We start from the raw sequence: 22,917 nt of genomic DNA on the forward strand, positions 1-22,917 counted from the left end.
TTAGCACTCACACTGCTAGCACAGCTCACCTGTACCAAACACACTGTGTTAGCACTCACACTGCTAGCACAGCTCACCTGTACCAAACACACTGTGCTAGCGCTCACACTGCTAGCACAGCTCACCTGTACCAAACACACTGTGTTAGCGCTCACACTGCTAGCACAGCTCACCTGTACCAAACACACTGTGCTAGCGCTCACACTGCTAGCACAGCTCACCTGGATCAAACATACTGTGCTAGCACTTAGGCTCACACTGCTAGCATCTCATGGTCACAGTCCATCACACTAATCTCACACGCCCAGCTCTCATTTCAGAAATTATTTCTGTGCCCTGCTGATTGCGCTTCACAGGAACAGTCAAATCACAATGACTGTGCATGCTGCACAAACAACTGTACCGAAATCATACCAGGCGTTTGCATCTTTTACAATTTAACAAGCATGTTATACTAATTACTATTATTAATCAAGCACAACAGCACAAAAAGCCATTTAAAGGATAGTCATTACAGTACTATCCTTATTTAACATGTCCTAAAAATGTATAAAATGATTTACACAACATCGTAAGGCCAAGAGTCATAATTTGAAGAACAGCTTCTCCGTCGGGCAAATAAAAATGTCTTTCTTTTATTCCTTTAATTTAATGTTTTAAATAAAATATCCACGTCTGCTGTTGTGTTCCCCCCTGGACTTCTCTACCAGTAGAGACCGACTCCAACCCCAGAGCAACAAGCGAAGAGGGATTATATATCCGACATCTGCAGGGCCTGCACTGGATACTAATGAACCGACAAAACGTTACTGTAAACCAATACAGGTCCGGGCCTTGTATTACAGCCTCAAATGGGCCTGAGCATATGTCTTGTTGATCCATAATATCTGCATTTTGTGAATTTGGAGCTGAGGGGCTATTATATATGCACGAGGGGGTGGGGGCAATGGCTCTCTGACCTCTCCATTCCGGGCTACCCCAACCACCCTCAACCCCACCCCCGACCCCCCCCCATCCCCGGCTATCAATCAACTTTCCATTTTGTTTGGAGGCAGGAGACATTCAAAACAGCCCTATTAGTGGCCTGACCCCCTGACTCCTTGCTGTGTAAAGGCTTTGCAGTGCGGCGATCAGTTATTTAGAACATACACACAGTGCTTCCACAAGATTGGATTAGATTACAGGCTTCCTGACCAAAGAGCTGATTTAACCCGTTCAGGTGTAAGAATGTTTTCAGATGGACATTTTAACGCTGATGCAAGAATCACCACCGGTCACTGAAAGCAGTCGAGTTCTTGAACACTGAATTAGAATTGAAAAAAATATTTTGAGAAAATGCTTCAAAGGGATAAGAGTGCAGGCTTCGAAATAAGAGTCTTGTTCATTATGGGTGGGGTGCGGCAGACAGTATGGAGATGTTTTTTGTAAACCGATTGTGGTGTGAGACTGAGGACCACAGAGGGGAGGGGTTTGTATAGAGATATACCCTAAACTGAAGTCGAATGTGAACAGGAGTGGGTGTGTGCTTTTGATAACTCCCCCCCCCTCCTGTGACTTACTGGTGCCCTCGATGAGCAGCTCCTGCCCGTGGCTTCCCAGGAGCGTCCGGGACAGGAAGGGGGCGAAGTCCACGAATATCTCCCTCAGCAGGGGAGCGGCCTTCTCCAGGGCGTGCTCCAGCCTCTCCGAGATGCTGCAGGACGGGAGGGGGGAGAGGAGGGGGTGTGAGACAGCACAGGGGCCCGCGCAGACATCCCAAACCCGGCGTGGCGCGGCTCCAGGCCCGCGCACAGCCTCCGAGCCGTAAACCTGCGCCTGGGACGGCAGTATTTACGGGGGAACGCACGGATGCTGACAGAGCCGGGTCCAGTCTGACAGCAGCGAGCGCTTCTCACACACCGGGGACAAGCACACGCTCTCCCAGATTACACACTTTTATTCAATACGCACCTCACATACAGGCACACATGGACACAAAAATATGAAATTTCTCATGGAGGTGACACGGGCCGGTTTTTCCATGGACCTCATGTGGGTGACAGCCAGAGAAAGACAGGTTTCTCTGAGGGACTCATTCAGTCAGCGGGCAGAGAAAGACAGGTTTCTCTGAGGGACTCATACAGGCAACAGGCAGAGAAAGACAGGTTTCTCTGAGGGACTTGTATAGGCAACAGGCAGAGAAAGACAGGTTTCTCTGAGGGACTTGTATAGGCAACAGGCAGAGAAAGACAGGTTTCTCTGAGGGACTCGTATAGGCAATGGGCAGAGAAAGACAGGTTTCTCTGAGGGACTCGTATAGGCAATGGGCAGAGAAAGACAGGTTTCTCTGAGGGACTCATATAGGCAACAGGCAGAGAAAGACAGGTTTCTCTGAGGGACTCGTATAGGCAATGGGCAGAGAAAGACAGGTTTCTCTGAGGGACTCATATAGGCAACAGGCAGAGAAAGACAGGTTTCTCTGAGGGACTCGTACAGGCAATGGGCAGAGAAAGACAGGTTTCTCTGAGGGACTCATACAGGCAACAGGCAGAGAAAGACAGGTTTCTCTGAGGGACTTGTATAGGCAACAGGCAGAGAAAGACAGGTTTCTCTGAGGGACTCGTATAGGCAATGGGCAGAGAAAGACAGGTTTCTCTGAGGGACTCGTATAGGCAATGGGCAGAGAAAGACAGGTTTCTCTGAGGGACTCATATAGGCAACAGGCAGAGAAAGACAGGTTTCTCTGAGGGACTCGTATAGGCAATGGGCAGAGAAAGACAGGTTTCTCTGAGGGACTCATATAGGCAACAGGCAGAGAAAGACAGGTTTCTCTGAGGGACTCGTACAGGCAATGGGCAGAGAAAGACAGGTTTCTCCGAGGGACTCATATAGGCAACAGGCAGAGAAAGACAGGTTTCTCTGAGGGACTCGTATAGGCAATGGGCAGAGAAAGACAGGTTTCTCTGAGGGACTCATACAGGCAACGGGCAGAGAAAGACAGGTTTCTCCGCTGGGTTCACGATTGACTCACCTCATACTGGACGCAGAGTCCTCCTGGACCAGCGGGGGCACTGCGGGAACAGCCGGGAGGTTGTGACTCCCACTGGCGCCTCCTGCTGACCAAAACATCAGCACCAGTTTAGAATACAGGTACAATAATACCTATGGAGTGTTACAGTGATGACTTCGTTTTGTAGGCCAACTCATCAGTTTCTTCCCACATGGGTTGACTCTGTAGATTTTCCCATCGGAATTTTGATTTGTGTCGACAATATATTCTTAAGAAATCTTTTTTAGTTATTTACCCCACCCCAAACACACACACGTCTGTGTGAAAATGTTCTGAGATGAACCTGAAATCAGGCAGGTGTCTGTAACTGTATCACACGGTGTCGTGGGAGACTGTAGGCGCGGTAAGGCCGGTAACCCGGGTAACCCCGCGATGCGCTAGGTAACCCCGCGCTGCGCGTAACTCACGGGCAGAGACTTCCCGCGGTGTGGAATGTGCCCCGCCAGGGGGCCCGGGGGTCTTAAGCATGAACATGTGTGTCTGAGGGGAGTCCCCCGGGTGCCAATGAAGCAGCCACTTCAAACAGGCACTAAATTAACTTATCTCTATTAATCCTCGGCCAGATAAACTGTCTCCTTTTAGCACACTTACGCTGACATGAAAGGAAATGCAAACGGATGGCCTGCCCACTGTTGACCGAAGCGCCCGTGCCCACGCATCTATTTAAATAACAAACACCCCCCGAGCGGATTGGGAAAACACGTCTTTTTCAACGACACCTCGGCCTCTTCTCTGAAAACTATCACACGGTGGAAACCAAAGAATAGGTCAATCTTATATTTAAGACTTCAATTCTTATTCTATTACTTGTTTTGCTAAATAAGACAAACATGTTACTCATCTTGTAAGGCAACTTCAGTTGTCAAGCAAAAAAACTTTAAACAAGCTAATATTTTCGAGCAGTATTGAGATTTTAAGTCTCATTACAAGGCAACACTTGTTAAGACAAGCCTTTTTCTTTTTCTTTTTTTGCAGTGTAGTCACATTACTTGCATGATGTATCATTTCAGCGCCAAACAATTCCAGACCATTGCCGCAGAATGCAGTATGTGCCTTTGATTTGTGGAACATACCAAGCTTAGAATCAGCACACCACTTTCTCTCAACGCTTCAATCCTCTATGCACATATCAGCCGAACAATCTTGGAATTTTTCTATTTTTTCCCCCCCCAAATACGGTCCCTTGGTGCACTTTAAAATAGCAGCACTCATTGCATTTATAAGGGCATTAAATCATAATCAAGGACTGTCAGTAATTTAAAAGCATTCACAGTGCACGGTATGGAATATGTAGAATTAAGCTAGTATTCCCAACTGTGGAGCCACTCTAGGTAACACTGTTACTGTACGTGTTACATGACAAAGAGAAGACTTGAGAAAAAAAAAAAACGAAAAAAAAAAACACAGGCATCCATTGATGTTGATACTTAACAGAATTAAATATTTTGCAAATATACTGTATGTAACAGTGTAATTGCGCTGTGTTATTTTGCCGAGATTTAAAATAAGCATCCAGTGTAACAAATATTCCCGAACACAGTGCAGTACGTTCAGAGGTCTGGCTCATAAAATCCTTTAACCTGCTTCTCTCTAGAGGTCCCAGGAAAGTGGATTAGAAGGGGCTCATAAATACTGGCCCCCGCGGACCCGTGGGGATCTGCCCCGTCCAGCCGGAGGTGACCCCCGGAGCAATGACTCAGCCCGTTTCGGGTTTCGCCCGTCGGACAGCGCTACTGTCGCTTTCCTGCGCGTTGTAAAAAGTGACGTATTTACAGCGAGCTCTAGCCTCGCGCGTCCGTTCAGAGAAGAGCTTTCAGAGCGCATTCCTCTCATCTGGCTTTCCACTCCTCGGCAACTTCAGTCGCCAAAAAACGGCCCCTTGGTATCGTTTTCCGGAACATTCTCTTTGGTTTGAACATGGGACTACACCTTTGGTGGTGTCCCTTGTAGCTGTGGAGATACAGCAGGTTTAATTTACAATGTTGTTGCTTTTGAAGTGAAGAAGTTTACTGGTGTTATGTTACAGGAACAGAAATCCCTGCCTTCCAGATATTGGAGACAGTTTCCAGAACTGTCGCCTAATCAGCTTGTATCTGCAAGAACAGAACCCCTCAAGTCCTAATGTAGATAATGTTCTCCGCACACTCTTATGGGTCAGACTACAGCTCTCTCTATTCCGCATATTTCTTTTTTTTATGGGACTACTGAACATCTCTCACTCTGTCCTATTAACACAAGGCTCTCACAAGAACCAATCTGTCTCATTAACACAGACAACTATCTCATACACAACTCACAATGTCTCATTAACAACGCCTCTCTCAAAAAAAAAACACTTGGTATCATTAAGACCAAATCTCTCATATAAGAACCACGCTCTCTCATCAACACCAAATCTCTCTCATTAACTCCAAATTGCACTCATACAAGAACCCCTTTGTCTCATTAACACCAAATCTATCATCCAAGAAGCACTCTGTCTCATTAACATAGACTCTTCGCTCATAAAAGAACCATTCTGTCTCATTAACACTTATAAGAGACATGATTAACCGTTCATTAGACGGTCTGTTTGTCATCTTTTCATAAATCCCAGTTGTGGAAGTAGACTCATTTATAAACTGTAATCTCAATTTTGGACTGATGTTTTTGCCATCTCTCTATAAACTGTAATCTCAAACTCGTTTTTGCCATCTCTGTATAACCTACAGGTAGAATCTCAGTTTTGGACACAGAGTCATTTTTGCCATCTCTGTATAAACTGCTGGTATAATCTCAGTTTTGGGCAGAGTCATTTTTGCCATCTCTGTATAAACTGCTGGTATAATCTCAGTTTTGGACAGTCATTTTTTCCATCTCTGTATAACCTACAGGTATAATCTCAGTTTTGGACACTGACTCGTTTCCCTCTCTGAGACTCACCTGCAGTGGCCTCAGCAGTGGCACTCTGGGCGGGCTCTCCTGAGGAAACCACGGCGACGTTGTTGACGGGCGTGCCGGCCGGAGCTTGGGTGGGGCTGGTGACAGACGTGACCCCCGATGGTGCTCCCCCTGCCTTTTTAGGTGCGACCACAACACTCCTGAAACAAAGCACACACAACCGATAGGTTTACAGATATAAGCTACGCAATGGAGATGAACAACTATATTTACCCCTTCTAATACCTCCTGCCTAATCACTGTTAGATACTATTTAGCTTCAAGGTAAACAAAGGCAGTAGGTACATTTAGGGGTAGGAAAAGTTCTCACCAATACCTTATGTCATGTTAATGTATTAACTGAAAAAGATTTCCTACTGAAACACAGCAGGTTTGTAGTGACATGTCTCCGCACAGAAGCACAGGTCTATATTTCCATCTTCACACACACGCTGGTGCTTCTCTAACCATGGGCCTGATTTACTAAGACCTTCAACACGTGCAACAACTTTTAGCACACGGACCAGTGATTGGTCATGGACATTTTTTTTTTGCACCAATCATTGGTTGTAATATTACTGTAGTTTTGAGTAAGATAAAAGGCTTTGCACATGCTAAAGGCCTTAGCAAATCAGGCCCAATATCCTCCTTAAAGGCCTATGCCAAGATGCGCAGCAGAAACTAACAGACAACACGTACATTTTACTAATTTCCCGCAGTCAAAATTAGACACACACATTTTAGCCCAAACGTTAGATTCCGTACATGCTTTGTCATACGGAGCTCGTGCAGTACTACTGACTGACTGATGATACCGGCTGACTATTGAACATGAAATTTAATTTCACGCAGGATACAGCAAGCTTGCACAATAACAGTGCAAGTCCATTAAGGCCGGGGGAGCAATAATTGCAATATCCCTGACAAGGAATTTTCCTTAATTGTTGCATCAATCTTCCTTCAAATCAATGGCCGTCCTGCAGCGCCACCGTCGGAGGTTCCCGACAAACTTTTTTAATTGCTTAAGTCAAAATCCCATTTTCTTCTCAATCACATCGTGCCTCCGAGACCGTTTTATCTCGCCAACGTCGTAGGGCTTTTGTCTTTTCCCCCCCATTTCCGCGCAAACCGCAGTCTGGACGGTTAGCGCGGGTCTGCCGAGACCGGTCTATTCGTGTACGTGGGATACATGAATATTGATTTATGGTGCATTATACCCGTTATGATTTTAAAAGCACGTCCGGCCTCATCAATCAACGCGTGCATTAGCGTCGGACGCGTCGTGTCCGCCACGTAAAGCCGCTTCAGAGAGCGTGTCTATGAGACGGGGGGAGGAGGGGGGCTGGAGAGAAGAACCGCGCAGAGAGGAACTACTCTCAGAGAGAGGGAGAGAGAGGAAGAGAGGGCCCTGAGAGAGAGAGAGAGAGAGAGGGAGGAAGCGAGAAAGAGAGGGAGGGAGAGAGAGAGAGGGAGGATAGAAAGAAAGGGGGAGGGGAGATAGAGAGAGAGAAAGAGAGGAGGGGAGAGAGGAAGAGAGGGCCCCGGGGCTCTTTTCAAAGGAGCCAGAGCGCGAGAGAGAGGGAGAGAGTAGAGAGTGAGAGAGAAAGAGAGAGGGGGAAGAGAGGGGGGAGAGAGATAGAGAGTGAGAGATGGAAAGAGAGAGGGAGTGGGACAGTGAGAGATAGAGAGATAGAGAGAGTGAGAGATAGAAAGGGAGAGAGAGGGAGAGGGACAGTGAGAGATAGAGAGAGAGAGAGGGAGAGTGAGAGATAGAGAGCTAGAAAGAGAAAGAAAGAGAGAGAGATAGAGAGAGAGAGCACTCCCGGGTTCAAAGATGGCAGTAAAAAACCAGATGTCGCAGTGGTGCTCCAGGTCGTGGTGCGGCTCATGGTGATTTAGGGAGGGCTGTGACACGTCACAGGGACGGGGGCAAGCCCTGCGGCTAAAGACAACACGCTCACGTCTATGGCTGCGGAGGGAGTGCGCAAAACCAACACCGACCGCCCGTCTCCTGTCCCCACCGCCCGATCGGGCCCGCGAACGGTTAATACAGCCCATAAAGACGTCGTCTGAGGCCATTTTAACAAACATTTTTCACTCATAAAAAATGCGGAAATTGTGTTAATGGGGTGAAACTCGTCACCAAAGAGTAGGGAAGTCCCCGGACAGTGCTTCGTTTTAATTACACGGCGTTAGCCGCGAGCAGAGAAGAGCCTGACGCTTACGCGCATATTTACTTAATTACCTCTTTCGCCACAAAGAAATTCAGCACATATTCCCAACATGGCTCTAAATGTGCAATTACAGAGGGCAGGATGCCTTTAAGCACCACCACAGCTTAAAGCGTGGCAGCCTGTCTGTGAAATACTTTTGATAAGGCATCGTCTCACAAAATCCAAATGATTTAGAATACACTATATATTATCCTATGAAATAAATATAGCAAAAAAGTTATGTTTTATTTCATTTTTTAAATCTCCTCAGATTTTGCAGGCAGTCAGGAGTTTGGAAGGAATAGGAATTCCGGAAAATAATTCAATTCAAATACCTCTATATTGTAAGGAAATAGCACAGAAGTATTAAAATGTAAAGTTATTCTCACAGCAAGCGTTTTATCGAGTGCAGTCACGCAAAAAATATGCATGAAATTCTGTGAAATTACTGCACTGTACTGTGATAAAGAATATCATACCCTACTTAGATTTAATCCATCACTGTTTTTTACAGAACTGCAAGCCATTTTAATCAAATGTTCGATTTTTCACTGGAGAGAAGAGAACGGAATGACACAAACACTAAACGCAGTTCATTCCAATTGGCCCAGAGGCTGTTAGTGACAAATGCCAGCCAATCGAACGCAGAGTCGAGTGTTTGTGTAATAAATAGTCACCTCTCTTAGTTACCTCTCTAGCGGGACACAGTCTAGGGCTGGGGGGGGGTGGGGGGCACACAGTCCATCTGCTCGGCCGTTGTTCCTCTAAATTATTCAGCGCGTCATTAGCCACACTTAGCCTGAGCAAACAGCAGGCGAAACACTACTGTCAATTAATAAGCCATCGGGTCATCTGTTAAAAGGGACAGCACCAGGCATCAATAAAGCCAGGCTCTGGTTATGATGTCGCTGCCTGGATGGTGTAGCGGTTTAAGCCTGTGTCGCGGTAAACATGTAAACAGCGCTCAGGAGGGCGGGAGGGCCATCTGTTCCCCTTGAGGGGAGAGGTCTCTCTCTCCAAATGGGAGTCAGAGGACATTAAAACACTGAAAATGTTCCAAAACCTGGGGAGTGGGGAGCAGAGCTCGGTGATTAGCTTACACAGGCAGCTTGTGTCCTAACGCAAACCCATCCGTCATCACAGTGGAGACCGGGGCTTACAGGCGTACCTGTGCTCAAGCTGGGTCCCCTATGTCAGGGGCTTAGTTGGCCACCTTCCCCCTTTTCAGACACCTTCTTACTCCCCAACTTACTCTACTGGAATAGCAATGGGACAGGCCAACCTTCACTCAAAACCGTACCGCAAGTTTTGTGAACTCGGGAATTCGCAGCCGACCAATTAGGAAGCAGGCACCCCTGGATAAGCTTACATGGAACCTTTCACCTCTGCGATTGGTCAGCTGGGCTGCGCATGGAGAGGTCTGCTCATCACCTTACTTTCACACCTTACATCAATCTGTGCCTCTGTGCCTTTTCCCATTGGGTAATCCATCAGCTCCCAGCTCCACTGCACCCAATTACAGCTTCACCTTACATACAGTGAACTCCCACGATTGGCTGCTTCAAGTGTCTGCGTGACCATAAGGGACAAATACTAATGCAGGAGAGGTGTCAAGATTCAGGTGGCGTTGAACCCGACAGCAGAGCTGTGTATGTTTTAAAGTAGTACTTGAGCCCATCTGGTAGTGAGGGCAGAGGTCATGGGAGTTGTAGTCATGAGGATACAAAATAGCTTTCCAGCTTTGTAGGCAGTTATGGTTATAGCTAGCACCGGACTTCAATACCGGTAATCATGTTCCAAATGCACTCCCCAGTGGTCTGAGATCAGTGACAGTGAGGCGAAACTGAGAGCTCACTGTTCACGGCAAGACTAACGCTGACCTCAGATCGTCAGTGAGCTGGGCAGCGATTAAATTTGAGGTGATTAAATTAAATTTTGACCTTAAGGTCATCAACTGTCAGGAGAAGGAGTGATCGACTGACTGGACCACATCCCAGTTGTCCAAGGTGACAAACAACATATTGAAAAAACCTTCATTTTACTTTTTAGACCTGCTTTCAAAGGCTACTCAAAACTCAATTCAACATACTTGGCAACCTGCAGTTGTGGACTTGGCACAAGCAGGCCTTTGTTATTTATGAATATTCTTGTGGCACTCTGCCTACTGAACATGGGTGGGCCGCAGTGTGCCAGACCAGCATCGGGGCTCTTGTTACCTGTCAGGACCTTGGGGACAGATTACATAAGGACATGTCAGTTAGAGCACTGCACGCTGAGGAAGCACGTTTTCATTTACCTGAACGCCCACACTGCTGTACAGTGCTGTTCACAGACCCGTGATGTGCGCTCGCTCTATCTTTTTGCACCATAGACAAATGCATGTGGCTGTATATAACCTACAAGTAACTAGAATATAACCTATAGAGAACAAGTACATAACATATATAACCTGTACATTAACTGTATAGAATCAGTATATAGCCTATATACAATCAGTACATAACCCATGTACGGACAGCATACAACATATATATAATGAGTATATAACCTGTATACAACCAGTATATAAACTATATATAAGCTAGCGTGAAGCCCTATTTCCTGATTGGCAAGTTGGCACTCAAAATCTTTTCTCAGCCATTTATATGACTGTTTATGAGAACAAACAATTAGACCAATGCCATAGCAAAGCCTCTGCCACTTTAATACTAGTCAGTTGGTAGTTTACTGTAAACAGATGTATAAAAATAGCAGAAACGCATAGCTTTTAGTAGTAAAGCAACACTTTCACTTTAGCCGTTTTCCACACGAGGCCCCAAGAGGCTTCATATCTCTCATATCCCTGTTGATAAGTTAGCTGAAGCTAAACCATCCGAGCCCCCTTCCTCCTCCTCGCCGTAGCCTTGGGTGAGTTCCTGCTTTACGGTATCGATCGCTGAGATTCCTGTAAGAGCCTCTCTTTCCTGGAGCGCGAGGCTTCCCTCCGACACGGCTCAACCGACATCAATATTTAATCGGCGCTCTTTGGCCGTCTAGACACCGGCCCCGCTAAAACAGCCCCGCGCTCCGGACGGATCCGTCACATCTTGACACGGATCATCGGGCGTTTGGCGGACAGGTCCGCCGCTGCTCTTTTAAAAGGCGGTTCTGATTCTCCGGGCCTCGGGTCTGAAGACCGGAAACCCTCCCTCCCTCCCTCCCTCCCTCCCTCCGCCGACTGACCTGGAGCTGCTGCTCTTATCAGCAGCCGCTGCTAACGAGAGACTTCTGCCCTGACGACAAGCTGCCAGTGGAAAACACAGTGCTGTTAAGAGGTCTTTTATTTTTAAAGAAACATTACAAAATGATACTTTCTAAAAGGTTATACAAAAATAACCCCCCTCCAAAAAAGAAATAAATTAAGCATTTTAATTTCCCTCTAGGCACAAATACAGTTTGTTTATTTAAAAGAGGATTTAGTATTGGTCTCTTTGATTCAGTGTTTTTGTGTAATTAACCTGCCATTTTAATCAGCTGCAGCCATTTAGTGGGCTGGCAATGAGAATTGAACTTGGAGCGAATATCCACACAGACCTCCAGCCCCTGTTTAGAAATGACATACTTTTACATCAAAAAGAAATTAAATAATTTTCCTGTCTCTATATTCGAGAAAGAAACCAGTCATCTTGTGGCATTCTGAGTACTTCAAAGCCAAGAAACATCTACTGAAGAGGACTTTGGGGATGTAGACCAAAGCAGTCTTTCCATGTTCAATAACATGTAGAGTACAGTATAAAGGGCTGAGGAAGAGATGAGGTGTGTTTGGCTTCTTGCTCAGTTGGGTGTGGGGTGAAGGGGGCGAGAGTGCAGGGGGTGGGGTGGATTTGGGGGCAGATACGGCAGGGGCCCTGTGGATGCGGCGGGAGATAAGGCGGCTCTCTGGGGCCAGAGGAGCAGACGCATGGCCGTTTCCCTGGGGCCGAGACGGGCTCCCCGTGTCCTGAGCCCTTCACTTGATAATACAGGAGATATGAGGAGAGTGGTGATTTTTGGGCTAAAGCATTCCTCAGATAAATACAGGATCAGAGGGACGCCTCAGAATTCCCACAGATATGGCAGAGTGGGGGTGGGGGATGGGGGGTTTAAAGAGGAGCCCCTCTTCTGAAAAACATGCTAACCCACGGCGCTTTGGGCCTGTCACAGAACAATACTGTAAATGCAAACCAGACCCAGACCGTTCTCCAACGGACATGTCTGATGCCGCTGACAGCCCGGCTCTCTCTCACAGGGCCGCAGGGGGGTGAGGCCTTTTTCTGCAACGCGGTACAAAGACACGATATCGCTGAACCATCCCCCGACTCCCTATTGTTTCCCCTGGCAACGTGCGGTCGAGGCGCTTCTGCTTCCCTGACAAGATTTTCTCCAGACCGTTACCCGTTTTATTTTATTTCATTTCTCCCTTTGTTTGTTTCTCGCGAGGACTGGCTTCAACAGCAAAGTGCCCCAGGTAGATTTTCTCACAGTAACAACCGAGCGCTTCACAAACGCTCCTGATGTGGAGAGAGAGGGCGGTTTTTTTCTGCTGCCTCTGTAAGTCCTGCTGCCTTTGATGAGGTGTCTGGAGATGGAGACATGAGAGGGGAAGAAGGGAGGAGAGAGGATATGGGGAAGAGTAGAGAGGAGAGGAGTGGAGAGAGTGATATGGGCAAGAGTAGAAGAGAAGAGTTAGAGATATGGGGAAGAGTAGAAAGGAGAGAAGAGAGTGATATGGAGAAGAGTAGAGAGGAGAGAGTGATTTGGGGAAGAGAGGAGAGGAGTGATATGGGGAAGAGAGGAGAGAAGAGAGTGATATGGGGAAGAGTAGAGAGGAGAGGAGTGAGTGATTTGGGGAAGAGTAGAGAGGAGAGAGTGATATGGGAAAGAGTAGAGAGGAGAGGAGTGAGTGATATGGGGAAGAGTAGAGAGGAGAGGAGAGGAGAGGAGAGGAGAGTGATATGGGGAGGGGTAGAGAGGAGAGGAGTGAGTGAGTGATATGGGGAAGAGTCGAGAGGAGAGGAATGAGTTATTTGGGGAGGGGTAGAGAGGAGAGGAGGGGGAGAGGCGCGCCCACCTGTCGAAGGAGCGGAACTGCACTGATTGGTCCTTGGCGGCGTCCCCCACGGCCCCCAGGAAGGCGGGCGGGAGCAGGCTGGGGTCCACCACCACGTCATCGGCCGGCGCGCTCACCAGGCTGCGCAGGATGTCTTTGACGTTGACGTTCTTTCCCTGCGATGAAGAGGACGAGGAGGAGGAAGAGGAGGCCTCCTGGCTCTTCTTCACCTCCGAGGAGAGCGTGGACAGAGCCTCGCTGATGGCGTCCGGCCCCGAGGCCCCGCCCGCCGCGAAGTCTGCGTCGCTCACGGCGACGGACACCTGCTCCTCACCAATCCCGGAGTCTCTTCTCCTGAGGGACAGCCCACTGTCCTGCTCCAGCCCCGCCCCACCCCTCCCCGCATCTGCATCAACACAAACAAACCCATTCATTTTCACACGTGACTGAACATCAACACAAACAAAACCCATTCATTTTCACCCGTTACTGAACATCAACACAAACAAACCCCATTCATTTTCACCCGTTACTGAACATCAACACAAACAAAACCCATTCATTTTCACCCCTTACTGAACATCAACACAAACAAACCCCATTCATTTTCACACGTGACTGAACATCAACACAAAGAAAACCCATTCATTTTCACCCGTTTCTGAACATCAACACAAACCAAATCCATTCATTTTCACCCATTACTGAACATCAACACAAACAAAACCCATTCATTTTCACCCGTTACTGAACATCAACACAAACAAAACCCATTCATTTTCACCCGTTACTGAACATCAACACAAACAAAACCCATTCATTTTCACCTGTTACTGAACATCAACACAAACAAAACCCATTCATTTTTACCTGTTACTGAACATCAACACAAACAAAACCCATTCATTTTCACCCATTACTGAACATCAACACAAACAAAACCCATTCATTTTCACCCGTTACTGAACATCAACACAAACAAAACCTATTCATTTTCACACGTGACTGAACATCAACACAAACAAAACCCATTCATTTTCACACGTTACTGAACATCAACAAACAAAACCCATTCATTTTCACACGTTACTGAACATCAACACAAACAAAATCCATTCATTTTCACCCATTACTCAACATCAACACAAGCCAATCCAATAACTAGCCTAATCTCGCTAGATTAACAACTAGTGTTATTAATCAGTCTTGCGAGCTTGATCAACCGTTAATGTTGTTCATCAGGCTAGCTAGCTAATAGATACAGGATGATATCTAGTAATTATTGAACACTAAATAAAACAAATACAAATATAGGTTAATTTCTGTCTGTGAGAGCAAGTCAGTATTCTGTAGTACTGAAGAGTCTTTGAATACTCCCCAGCTAATAAAGATGTTCAGTGTTCCTGGAATGTTTTGTCAATGTTATAACGTTGGCACTACGTTGCAGCAGCATTGTGAAAGCGTTTTGTGTTAGCTTTACCTGCGCTCCTGGTGGACTGAGAGCGCTGGACCGGCCTCCTGTCGTTCTGGGGCTCCAGGATGTCCCGGTACTTAGACACCATCAGGACGGAGATGAAGTAGACCACAGCCAGGGCCAGGAACTGAGCCTGCTTGCTGTCTTCCTGTGTGCGTGTGAGGGAGGCACAACATGGCACGGCCGTCAAAGAACACGCGAATGCAGCTCACAGCCTGTTCCAGCGACTTTGTGTCAACTGAACAAATCACTCATGCTTGGTGCAATGAGATCGAATTCATTGCTTGAATAATGAATGTTGTCTTAGTAACAGTTGCAACTTATCTTGTCGCTCAATGAGCTAAAGATGTATAGTTGCTACTTTTAGACGCTAAGTACCTCATGGACCTTGTAACTCACACACTTTTAGCAGGCTGAAGATTCCCGACAAGGGGGCGCTATTAGCGCTAGTAGCACTAGCAGCTGAAATGGGGGGGGGGGGGGCAACGTAAGAGTGGTGCTTCAAATTAATGACACTGTGTCCTGTAGGCTGTTCACTTGAAAAATGGCCACAGCCCCAACTGGTTAAGATGCAAACGCTGTGTAACGTACATGCCAAACATGATCTCTGAATAAACAATACAAAATTATCCTGAAATAGGAAATTATACTATACTATACTACTAGAAATTATGCCACTTCTTTAGGATAAAACCTAAAACCTGAACTGAAAAAAACCAAGCCAATAAATGTACTTGGTTGTTTATGCAAGACAGATGAATTTGATTGCAGTGGGTCATTAAAAATATGTGAAGGGCAGCCAATCCTGAATGCCTGCCAGTGAAAGCAGTCTTCCACCTCTCGCTGCTATGCAAGCACCAAAGCGTGCCTAAATAATGAAGCTATTATTACTATTATGTAGCCATGTTTCATACTTTGGCGAGCTGCTCGGAAATTGGATGTTTATTTTGGCAGAGTCTTTTTCTAAAAATAGACTGAATGCTGAATTCACAGGTATTTCCCTAAGCCTAGACTGAACCAACTGACAGATTACACAGAGTCAACAAAAAAAGTTTAACTGAGCATGCTGCTGTTATGTAAAAAAAATATGGGACATTTCAAGAAATTGGCTTGAATTTGATTGCATTTGAATGCTGGGATTTAAAACTTCATACAGTATCAGAAAGGATTAGTGAAAGATCTGGTGGCCAGGCAAGTGGGGCAGATGTTTGAGACATGCTAACTATACTTGCTAGCAATGACTCTGAAGGTGTTTAGAGAGTAGAGGGCTTGCTGACTATGACTCTGAAGGTGTTTAGAGAGTAGAGGGCTTGCTGACTATGACTCTGAAGGTGTTTAGAGTGTAGAAAGGGCTGGCTCACTATGACTCTGAAGGTGTTTAGAGTGTAGAAAGGGCTGGCTCACTATGACTCTGAAGGTGTTTAGAGTGTAGAAAGGGCTGGCTCACTATGACTCTGAAGGTGTTTAGAGTGTAGAAAGGGCTGGCTCACTATGACTCTGAAGGTGTTTAGAGTGTAGAAAGGGCTGGCTCACTATGACTCTGAAGGTGTTTAGAGGGTAGAAAGGGCTGAAGGTGTTTTAGTGTGCAGAAAGGGCTGGAGGTGTTTAGAGGGCAGAAAGGGCTGGCTCACTATGACTCTGAAGGTGTTTAGAGGGTAGAAAGGGCTGAAGGTGTTTTAGTGTGCAGAAAGGGCTGGAGGTGTTTTAGTGTGCAGAAAGGGCTGGAGGTGTTTTAGTGTGCAGAAAGGGCTGGAGGTGTTTAGAGGGCAGAATGGGCTGGCTCACTATGACTCTGAAGGTGTTTTAGTGTGCAGAAAGGGCTGGAGGTGTTTTAGTGTGCAGAAAGGGCTGGAGGTGTTTAGAGGGTAGAAAGGGCTGGCTCACTATGTCTCTGAAGACCACAGCACGCAGGCGGTTAATGTCCATGTCCTGCAGCAGTCGGTCCAGGTCACTAACAGGAGACACTCCCCCTGTCACCATGTCCACTGGACTCTGTGAGACAGCAACACAGACACACACACACACACACACACACATACATACATACATACATACATACAAAAACCACACAAACAGACACACATAAACAAAAACCACACACACGCGCGCACGTACACACATCACGCACCCACAAAAACCACACGCATAGGGAGACAAAGAGAAATAAGTATATTTTAATATAAGAATCCTACTGCACATGCACAGTTGAAACCCAAACACATACTTCATAAATAATTCCTTTAAGATCCCAGCAATGTGGCAATATTGCTTATTTGAAACCATAAATAACCTCTTTGTGCCTTTATTAGCAAGAAATGTGATTTCACAGACCATACAGTAATTCTATGTTCAGAAAAATAATACTTTTCAGTAATACATGAACAAACCCATACAAAGTCCATTATCGTTTTCTACATAACCACAAGAGATTTACCAGGAATGTTTGCCATGTCACAATATTAATGAACTATTTCATTTGACTTAGGCCCCAGGTTCAACATCTGAATTATTCATGAAATGGATTTGCAATGTTTTTAGGGGGGGGGGGGGATGGAAAAAATACAAAACCAAAAAAGCAATTTTATCAGATAAGAAAAAGCAGTCTATCAGACTGAAAAGGCCGCTTCTAAATAACTTCTCTTCTCTGACAGCAGAGGAACAGTAATGTAATAATGCGGAGAGTAATTCAATAATGTTCTGTCATTGCAGAACGCTGTAAAAGGCCTTCTTCCATAACGCGTGCTATTTCTGCTGTTTGGCCGTAGGGTCCTCTACGCACGTGACCTGACCGTACAAAAACCTACAATTCACTAAGTGCTCGCAATCCCATTACAGGAACCTGCAAACGTGAATCAATGATCGTGTTTCTCTTCCCCTGGACACGGAGTCCGTTTGGCCTCTCTCCCCACCAGTGTCTTGTTCGGGGATTACTGGAACAGGTCAGAGTGGGTGCTGTTGCTGGTGTCATCTGACTGTCCCACTGGCTGCGCTAGCTAAACATGAAGCACTACGTTTATGGCTACTTCCCCATGCTTTGTTGTCTAGAGTGTGTGGTAAGTGTGTTTGTCTGCGAGGTGTTTGTGTAAGCGTGTTTGTGGGATGTGTACAGCGTGTTTGTGGGAAGTGTAAAATGTGTTTGTGGGATGTGTAAAGCGTGTTTGTGGGATGTGTAAAGCGTGTTTGTGGGATGTGTAAAGCGTGTTTGTGGGATGTGTAAAGCGTGTTTGTGGGATGCGTAAAGCGTGTTTGTGGGATGTATAAAGCGTGTTTGTAGCCAGCGTGTCGCAGTGGGAGCTCCATGTGAAACTGCAGGTACTGTAACTCGCCTGTGCGGGACCAGACTTCCCGGCTCCCATGAGGCTTTGCATGCCTTTCTGGCCCCGGGCGTTCTCCCCGCTGGCCTTCAGGCTGCAGCGCTGCTGACACTCCAGACAGTTCCTCACAGCAACCGCACACACTGAGAGAGAGAGAGAGAGAGAGAGAGAGAGAGAGAGAGAGACAGAGGGGGGAGGAGAGAGAGGGAGGGAGAAAGAGAGGGAGGGAGAGAGACGGAGCGGGAGGGGGAGAGAGACAGAGCGGGAGGGGGGCAAAGAGAGAGATGGGGCAAAATAAATGGAGGGGAGCGAGAGAGAGAGAGACAAGGTGGAGAGTGGGAGAGAGGTAGGGGAAAACGGGAAAGATAGAGGGAGGAGAACGGAAGAGAGGAAGGGAGAGAGGGTGAGAGGGGCAGAGAAGGGAGGGAGAGAAAGAGAGAGTCCTTCAGTTGGACGCCTCTCCTGATCACACACGTCCTTGCACGGCCACATAATCTCCCAGCATCAACACTATGCACCTTTAATAATTAATCGCAATGAAGAGATGCACAAGATTTCCAGTGATAAACTACTCCACAGAGCATTACACTGTTTCTGATACCTTCAGCCCGCTTCCAGCTACAGCGACTGCATTTACCGTAACGTTACTTAATCTGAGCCCTCTCAGGCGCGATTTAAACGCTCACCCACCCCCCCCCCCGAGTCCCTGCCCACCCCCAGACCCCCGCATCCGACAACTGACAGAGAGTATATTCCAAAACGTTTAGATTATAGCCGCTATTCCCGCTGGAAAGGGGCTAGCCTTTTCCATTAGAGCGTTCATATATCCGTCTTATAAACAGAAGCCGGAGAAAACCTCGTTACGGCCCGGCAATCGGATTACACCGCCGCAAACAGGGCGAGAGCAGCTCATTAAATATTAATTTCATAAAACCAGCCTTCTAAAAGCAGAGCCGGGGTCGGGCATCCGCTCCGTCTGAGCGTTGTAATGGGCTGATAAAAATTCAGGTGAGGCGGCTTTTTTTCTTTATCCCCCTAGCGCGAGGAGAATCGAACGCCATTTTGTGTAGCTTCCTTTTCTTTAATGACTATTTAAGCTGCAAAATTGAAAAAAAAACCTGAACAAAACGGCAACAATGGAACAACTCGGCGTGCTACCGTACGACTGTCACACAAACTGAGCCTATCAGGCTAGGCTGTGTATTAATCAGTGCAACTCAGAGTGTGGCTGACATCAGAGACCAGGGTTGAGGGGTGGGGTGGTATATAAAATGAATAATGCAGGGGGTTGGAGAGTCTTTCACTCAGGCTCACAGCCCACGGAGATGTCGATGCAGCCCCTGCGTAATGGGACTTCAGGCAGGAAGCCGAGGTCCACAGCCCATAGCATTACTCCGGCTGGTTAACCGCTGTCCACATCTTTATTTCAGTAAAAACGGCAAGACCGGAAGGGACCGTGGACCACCGCAGCTAAAAGGTTAAACCCTGGCTGGCTGTGAAAGACCATGCACACTTAAGGGATGACTTAATGCAATCACATATGTGCTTGTGTCTGTCTGTTCGGCAGCAGTCAGACATAGTTGTCATGCCCAGCCATATCATAAAGAGGTTTTGCTTAAGAGTTGATTCAGCAGGAACAAGAACAATATGCACAAGGCTGGAACAATATAGAAAGTGCCAAGTCTATAGCTTTGACATAAAAAGTACGTATGTCAGAGAGCTTGCTGCTTTGTTTCAGAGAGAGCATGTAATAAAGAGTCCCTTATCACAGTGGTCCGTTTAGACAATATGTTTTTCCAGGGCATGGTGGTCAGGGCGGGGCAGGGAGGGGGCGGGGGCAGGGGCAGGGGCAGGGCGGGGCGGGGAGTTTTTACCCAGGCGGAGGCACTGCCTCAGGATGCCCCCGGAGGACATGTTCTTCTCGGCCTCGATCTCGGTGAAGTTGAGTGAGCTGGCGAAGATGAGCACGTCAGCCAGGCTGATGAGACGCTGCAGGAAGGTGAGCGAGGCCTCCACCGACAGGCCCTGAGACGGCTCGATGGCCTCCAGCTCGTGCTGCGGAGAGAGGGAGGGAGAGAGAGAGAGAGAGGGAGGGAGGGGGGGAGAGAGGGAGAGAGAGAGAGAGAGGGAGGGAGGGGGGGAGAGAGGGAGAGAGAGAGAGGAGGAGGGAGAGAGGGAGAGAGAGAGGGAGGGAGGGGGAGAGAGAGAGGGGGAGAGAGGGAGAGAGGGGTGGAGAGGGAGGAAGGGAGGGAGGGAGAGAGAGAGGGAGAGGGAGAGAGGGTGAGAAGGAGGGGGAGAGAGAGAGAGGGAGAGAGAGGGAGGGAGGGGGAGAGAGAGAGGGGGAGAGAGGGAGAGAGAGGGGAAGAGGGGGAGAGAGGGGTGGAGAGGGAGGAAGGGAGGGAGGGAGAGAGAGAGGGAGAGGGAGAGAGGGTGAGAAGGAGAAGGGAGGGAGAGGGAGAGAGGGAGAGAAGGGGAGAGAGAGGGGTGGAGAGGGAGTGAGAGAAAGCAGGAGAGAGAGAGCGAGAGAGAGGGGGAGAAAGAAAGAGAGGGGAAGAAGGAGAGAGAGAGCAAGGGATAGAGGGAAAAAGAGAATGGGAGAGAGAGAGGGACAGGGCTTCCTTCAACATCATTCAGGGGTAAAACAACACGCACTCTCCACCAGGACAAGAAAGAGAATAAATACATAAAACATAAACAAAGCGAGAAGGCAGTAGGCAGGAACACAGGGAAGGTGCAGTAAAGTCAATAACGCTGATGCACCCAGTACCGAAAGGTCAGTGGGCAAAATGGAGACCGATTCTTCTCCAATCAGATGAGATTACAGTTCGCCGAGGGCATTTCTCAGAAATGAGGTCACTGCCTCACCCTCTTTACATGCCTGGTATGGCCGTTCCCAGGACAACGGAGTTAGCGTAAGGGAAAATCAGCCTTGGGGAGAACGTCTGGTTGGACATTCTCCACCACGCTCAAGCCATAAAGACGGCGTTTTGTGAAATGCTAGGTGGCGCACGCCCAACAAGTAGCGATTCCCAGATAGCGCCGTTTCCAGGGAGGGAGGCGCAGGTGCCTGGAAGTCGGCGGGACCCCAGGGGACTCACGGAGGAGGACGTGGCAGCTGAGAGCAGTGGGAGGATGCCTCCGCAGGCCATGACGATGTTGTCCACCACCTGCGACACCAGGTGCACCGTGTTGTGCACGAAGATGACGTTCTCGCTGCTGTTGACGAAGTCCATCACCGTCTTGGCAGAGTGGCTGGGGGAAGCAGAACAGCGCTAATGTGTTCATTAAACTGGCAATAATCAGAAAATACAAATTTAGTGTAGCTGATATTACTGTTGAAAATTATTTGGGCTTTGCTGATAAATGACCATATATGGCCACTGCAAAAAAGGATTAGGATTTGATGACGCAAACACGAGGGGCGCTATTTGGGTGGAGCAACACTCACTGTCGATTACAGAGAGGGCGAGAGGCCTTAAAACGCACCGCCTGTATGCCTTCCTTCAAAGCAACCTCAATTAGCCCAAATATCAAAGCAGGCTAGGGGGTTTTTTCCCCCTGCGTTAGCTGGGCCTGCTCTCCATCCAGTGACAGAAGAAATAACAGTGTTTCCACAAGGTTTGAAGGTTAAAATAACAATAAAAACATTGCGTCGTATTTCTACGTTCTCCTGGGGCAGATTGCACAGCGGGGCCCGGGGCTGTACAGTGTACAGAGAGCCGGAGTGGGGAGAGAAGGCCAAGCTGCCATGCCAGGGGGCCTTTCAGACCAGACCAGACCACCGCCTCCCTCTAACCACAGCTTCCTCATGGCAACCCACCGACCGGCCCAGACAAACTGATGTTCTACAAAACCTCATCTCAATCTAAAACCAACACAGCGCTGCAATTAACATGATCCAATGCTGGTTTTGATGAGGCTTAATGCCAAGCCCAGTACTGACAATTTAACCCTTTCAGTTGCCATATGGCACTGAAGTGTAACTACTGTAAAATGGCACTCTCAACCTTATACCTTTTCAGCAAATCAAAATTACTGCTATACTATTGTTTTCAGACCATATTAAAAGCTTACGAAATTTAAATCAACCTCTTGGGATTTGGGTGGAGCCTCTTCAGACTGGGCTTGAGACTGAAAGGGTTAATAACACACTCATGAGGATGAAGTGTCAGGCTGATAGGCGAAAGAAGCAAGCTGTTCTTTTTTTTCCAGCACTTATATCTGAGAAAGCCTATGTTGCTCACCTCCTCCACATCTGAACGTCGGTCTCGATGGAGAAGAGCAGGTCGGTGAGCAGCCGCTGGTGCATGTGGGACCAGCGGAACTCCGGGATGCGGAACATGGTGGAGCGCCCCGCGGAGGGCCCCTCCGCCCCGGGAGCGGCCGGAGCAGCGGTGGGAGCAGCGGTGGGAGCAGCGGTGGGACCAGCGGTGGAACCAGTGGTGGGAGCAGCTGCCGGAGCGGGAACAGCAGCCGGAGCGCCGCTGGTGTCCTCCTTTGAACCAACAGAGCGTGTTAGTGTGCTGAATTAGCAAGGCTAATACCACCCTCCTGTCTGAATGGCAACAGCTTGCTAACAATAACCTACTGTCAGAACAGCTAACAGCTCGCTAGTACTTAGCATGCTAACACGTGCCAATTATTGCTAACATGCTAGCACATGTGTATCCTACATTAACACACTAAAGAAGCCAGGGATGTATATCAAGGGTTTGTTGCATCAACTGCCACAAGTCTCACCGGTTCCATAGGGTGCAAAAATAACTATGTGTTCATTGTGCTGATTTCAAATTACTCAGTCTGAATAAAACACGGGTGACTATATTGACATATTGATTTACATATATGTGTGTACATATATACATTTTCCATCTAAAATA

At 47.6% G+C, this 22,917-nt stretch overlaps 1 protein-coding gene across 3 annotated transcripts in view; it reads right to left on the reverse strand.

Moving 5' to 3' along the window:
* LOC133134671 (lipopolysaccharide-responsive and beige-like anchor protein) overlaps nt 1-22,917 on the reverse strand; it is a 225,990-nt gene that overhangs the window by 141,123 nt on the left and 61,950 nt on the right. For 2 of the 3 annotated variants that reach the window (XM_061250940.1, XM_061250939.1), the window contains exons 23-32: nt 22,282-22,532; nt 21,136-21,289; nt 19,912-20,092; nt 18,050-18,180; nt 16,608-16,715; nt 14,730-14,871; nt 13,271-13,655; nt 5,972-6,129; nt 3,011-3,095; nt 1,560-1,693 (exon numbers count right to left, since the gene is read on the reverse strand). In XM_061250940.1, the coding sequence (XP_061106924.1) occupies nt 1,560-1,693; nt 3,011-3,095; nt 5,972-6,129; nt 13,271-13,655; nt 14,730-14,871; nt 16,608-16,715; nt 18,050-18,180; nt 19,912-20,092; nt 21,136-21,289; nt 22,282-22,532 (1,729 nt within the window). The remainder of the gene's footprint in view (nt 1-1,559; nt 1,694-3,010; nt 3,096-5,971; nt 6,130-13,270; nt 13,656-14,729; nt 14,872-16,607; nt 16,716-18,049; nt 18,181-19,911; nt 20,093-21,135; nt 21,290-22,281; nt 22,533-22,917) is intronic. The other variant, XM_061250938.1, reaches the window with a different exon arrangement.

This window comes from Conger conger, chromosome 8 (assembly GCF_963514075.1).
Source record: "Conger conger chromosome 8, fConCon1.1, whole genome shotgun sequence".
Classification (NCBI taxonomy): Eukaryota; Metazoa; Chordata; class Actinopteri; order Anguilliformes; family Congridae; genus Conger; species Conger conger.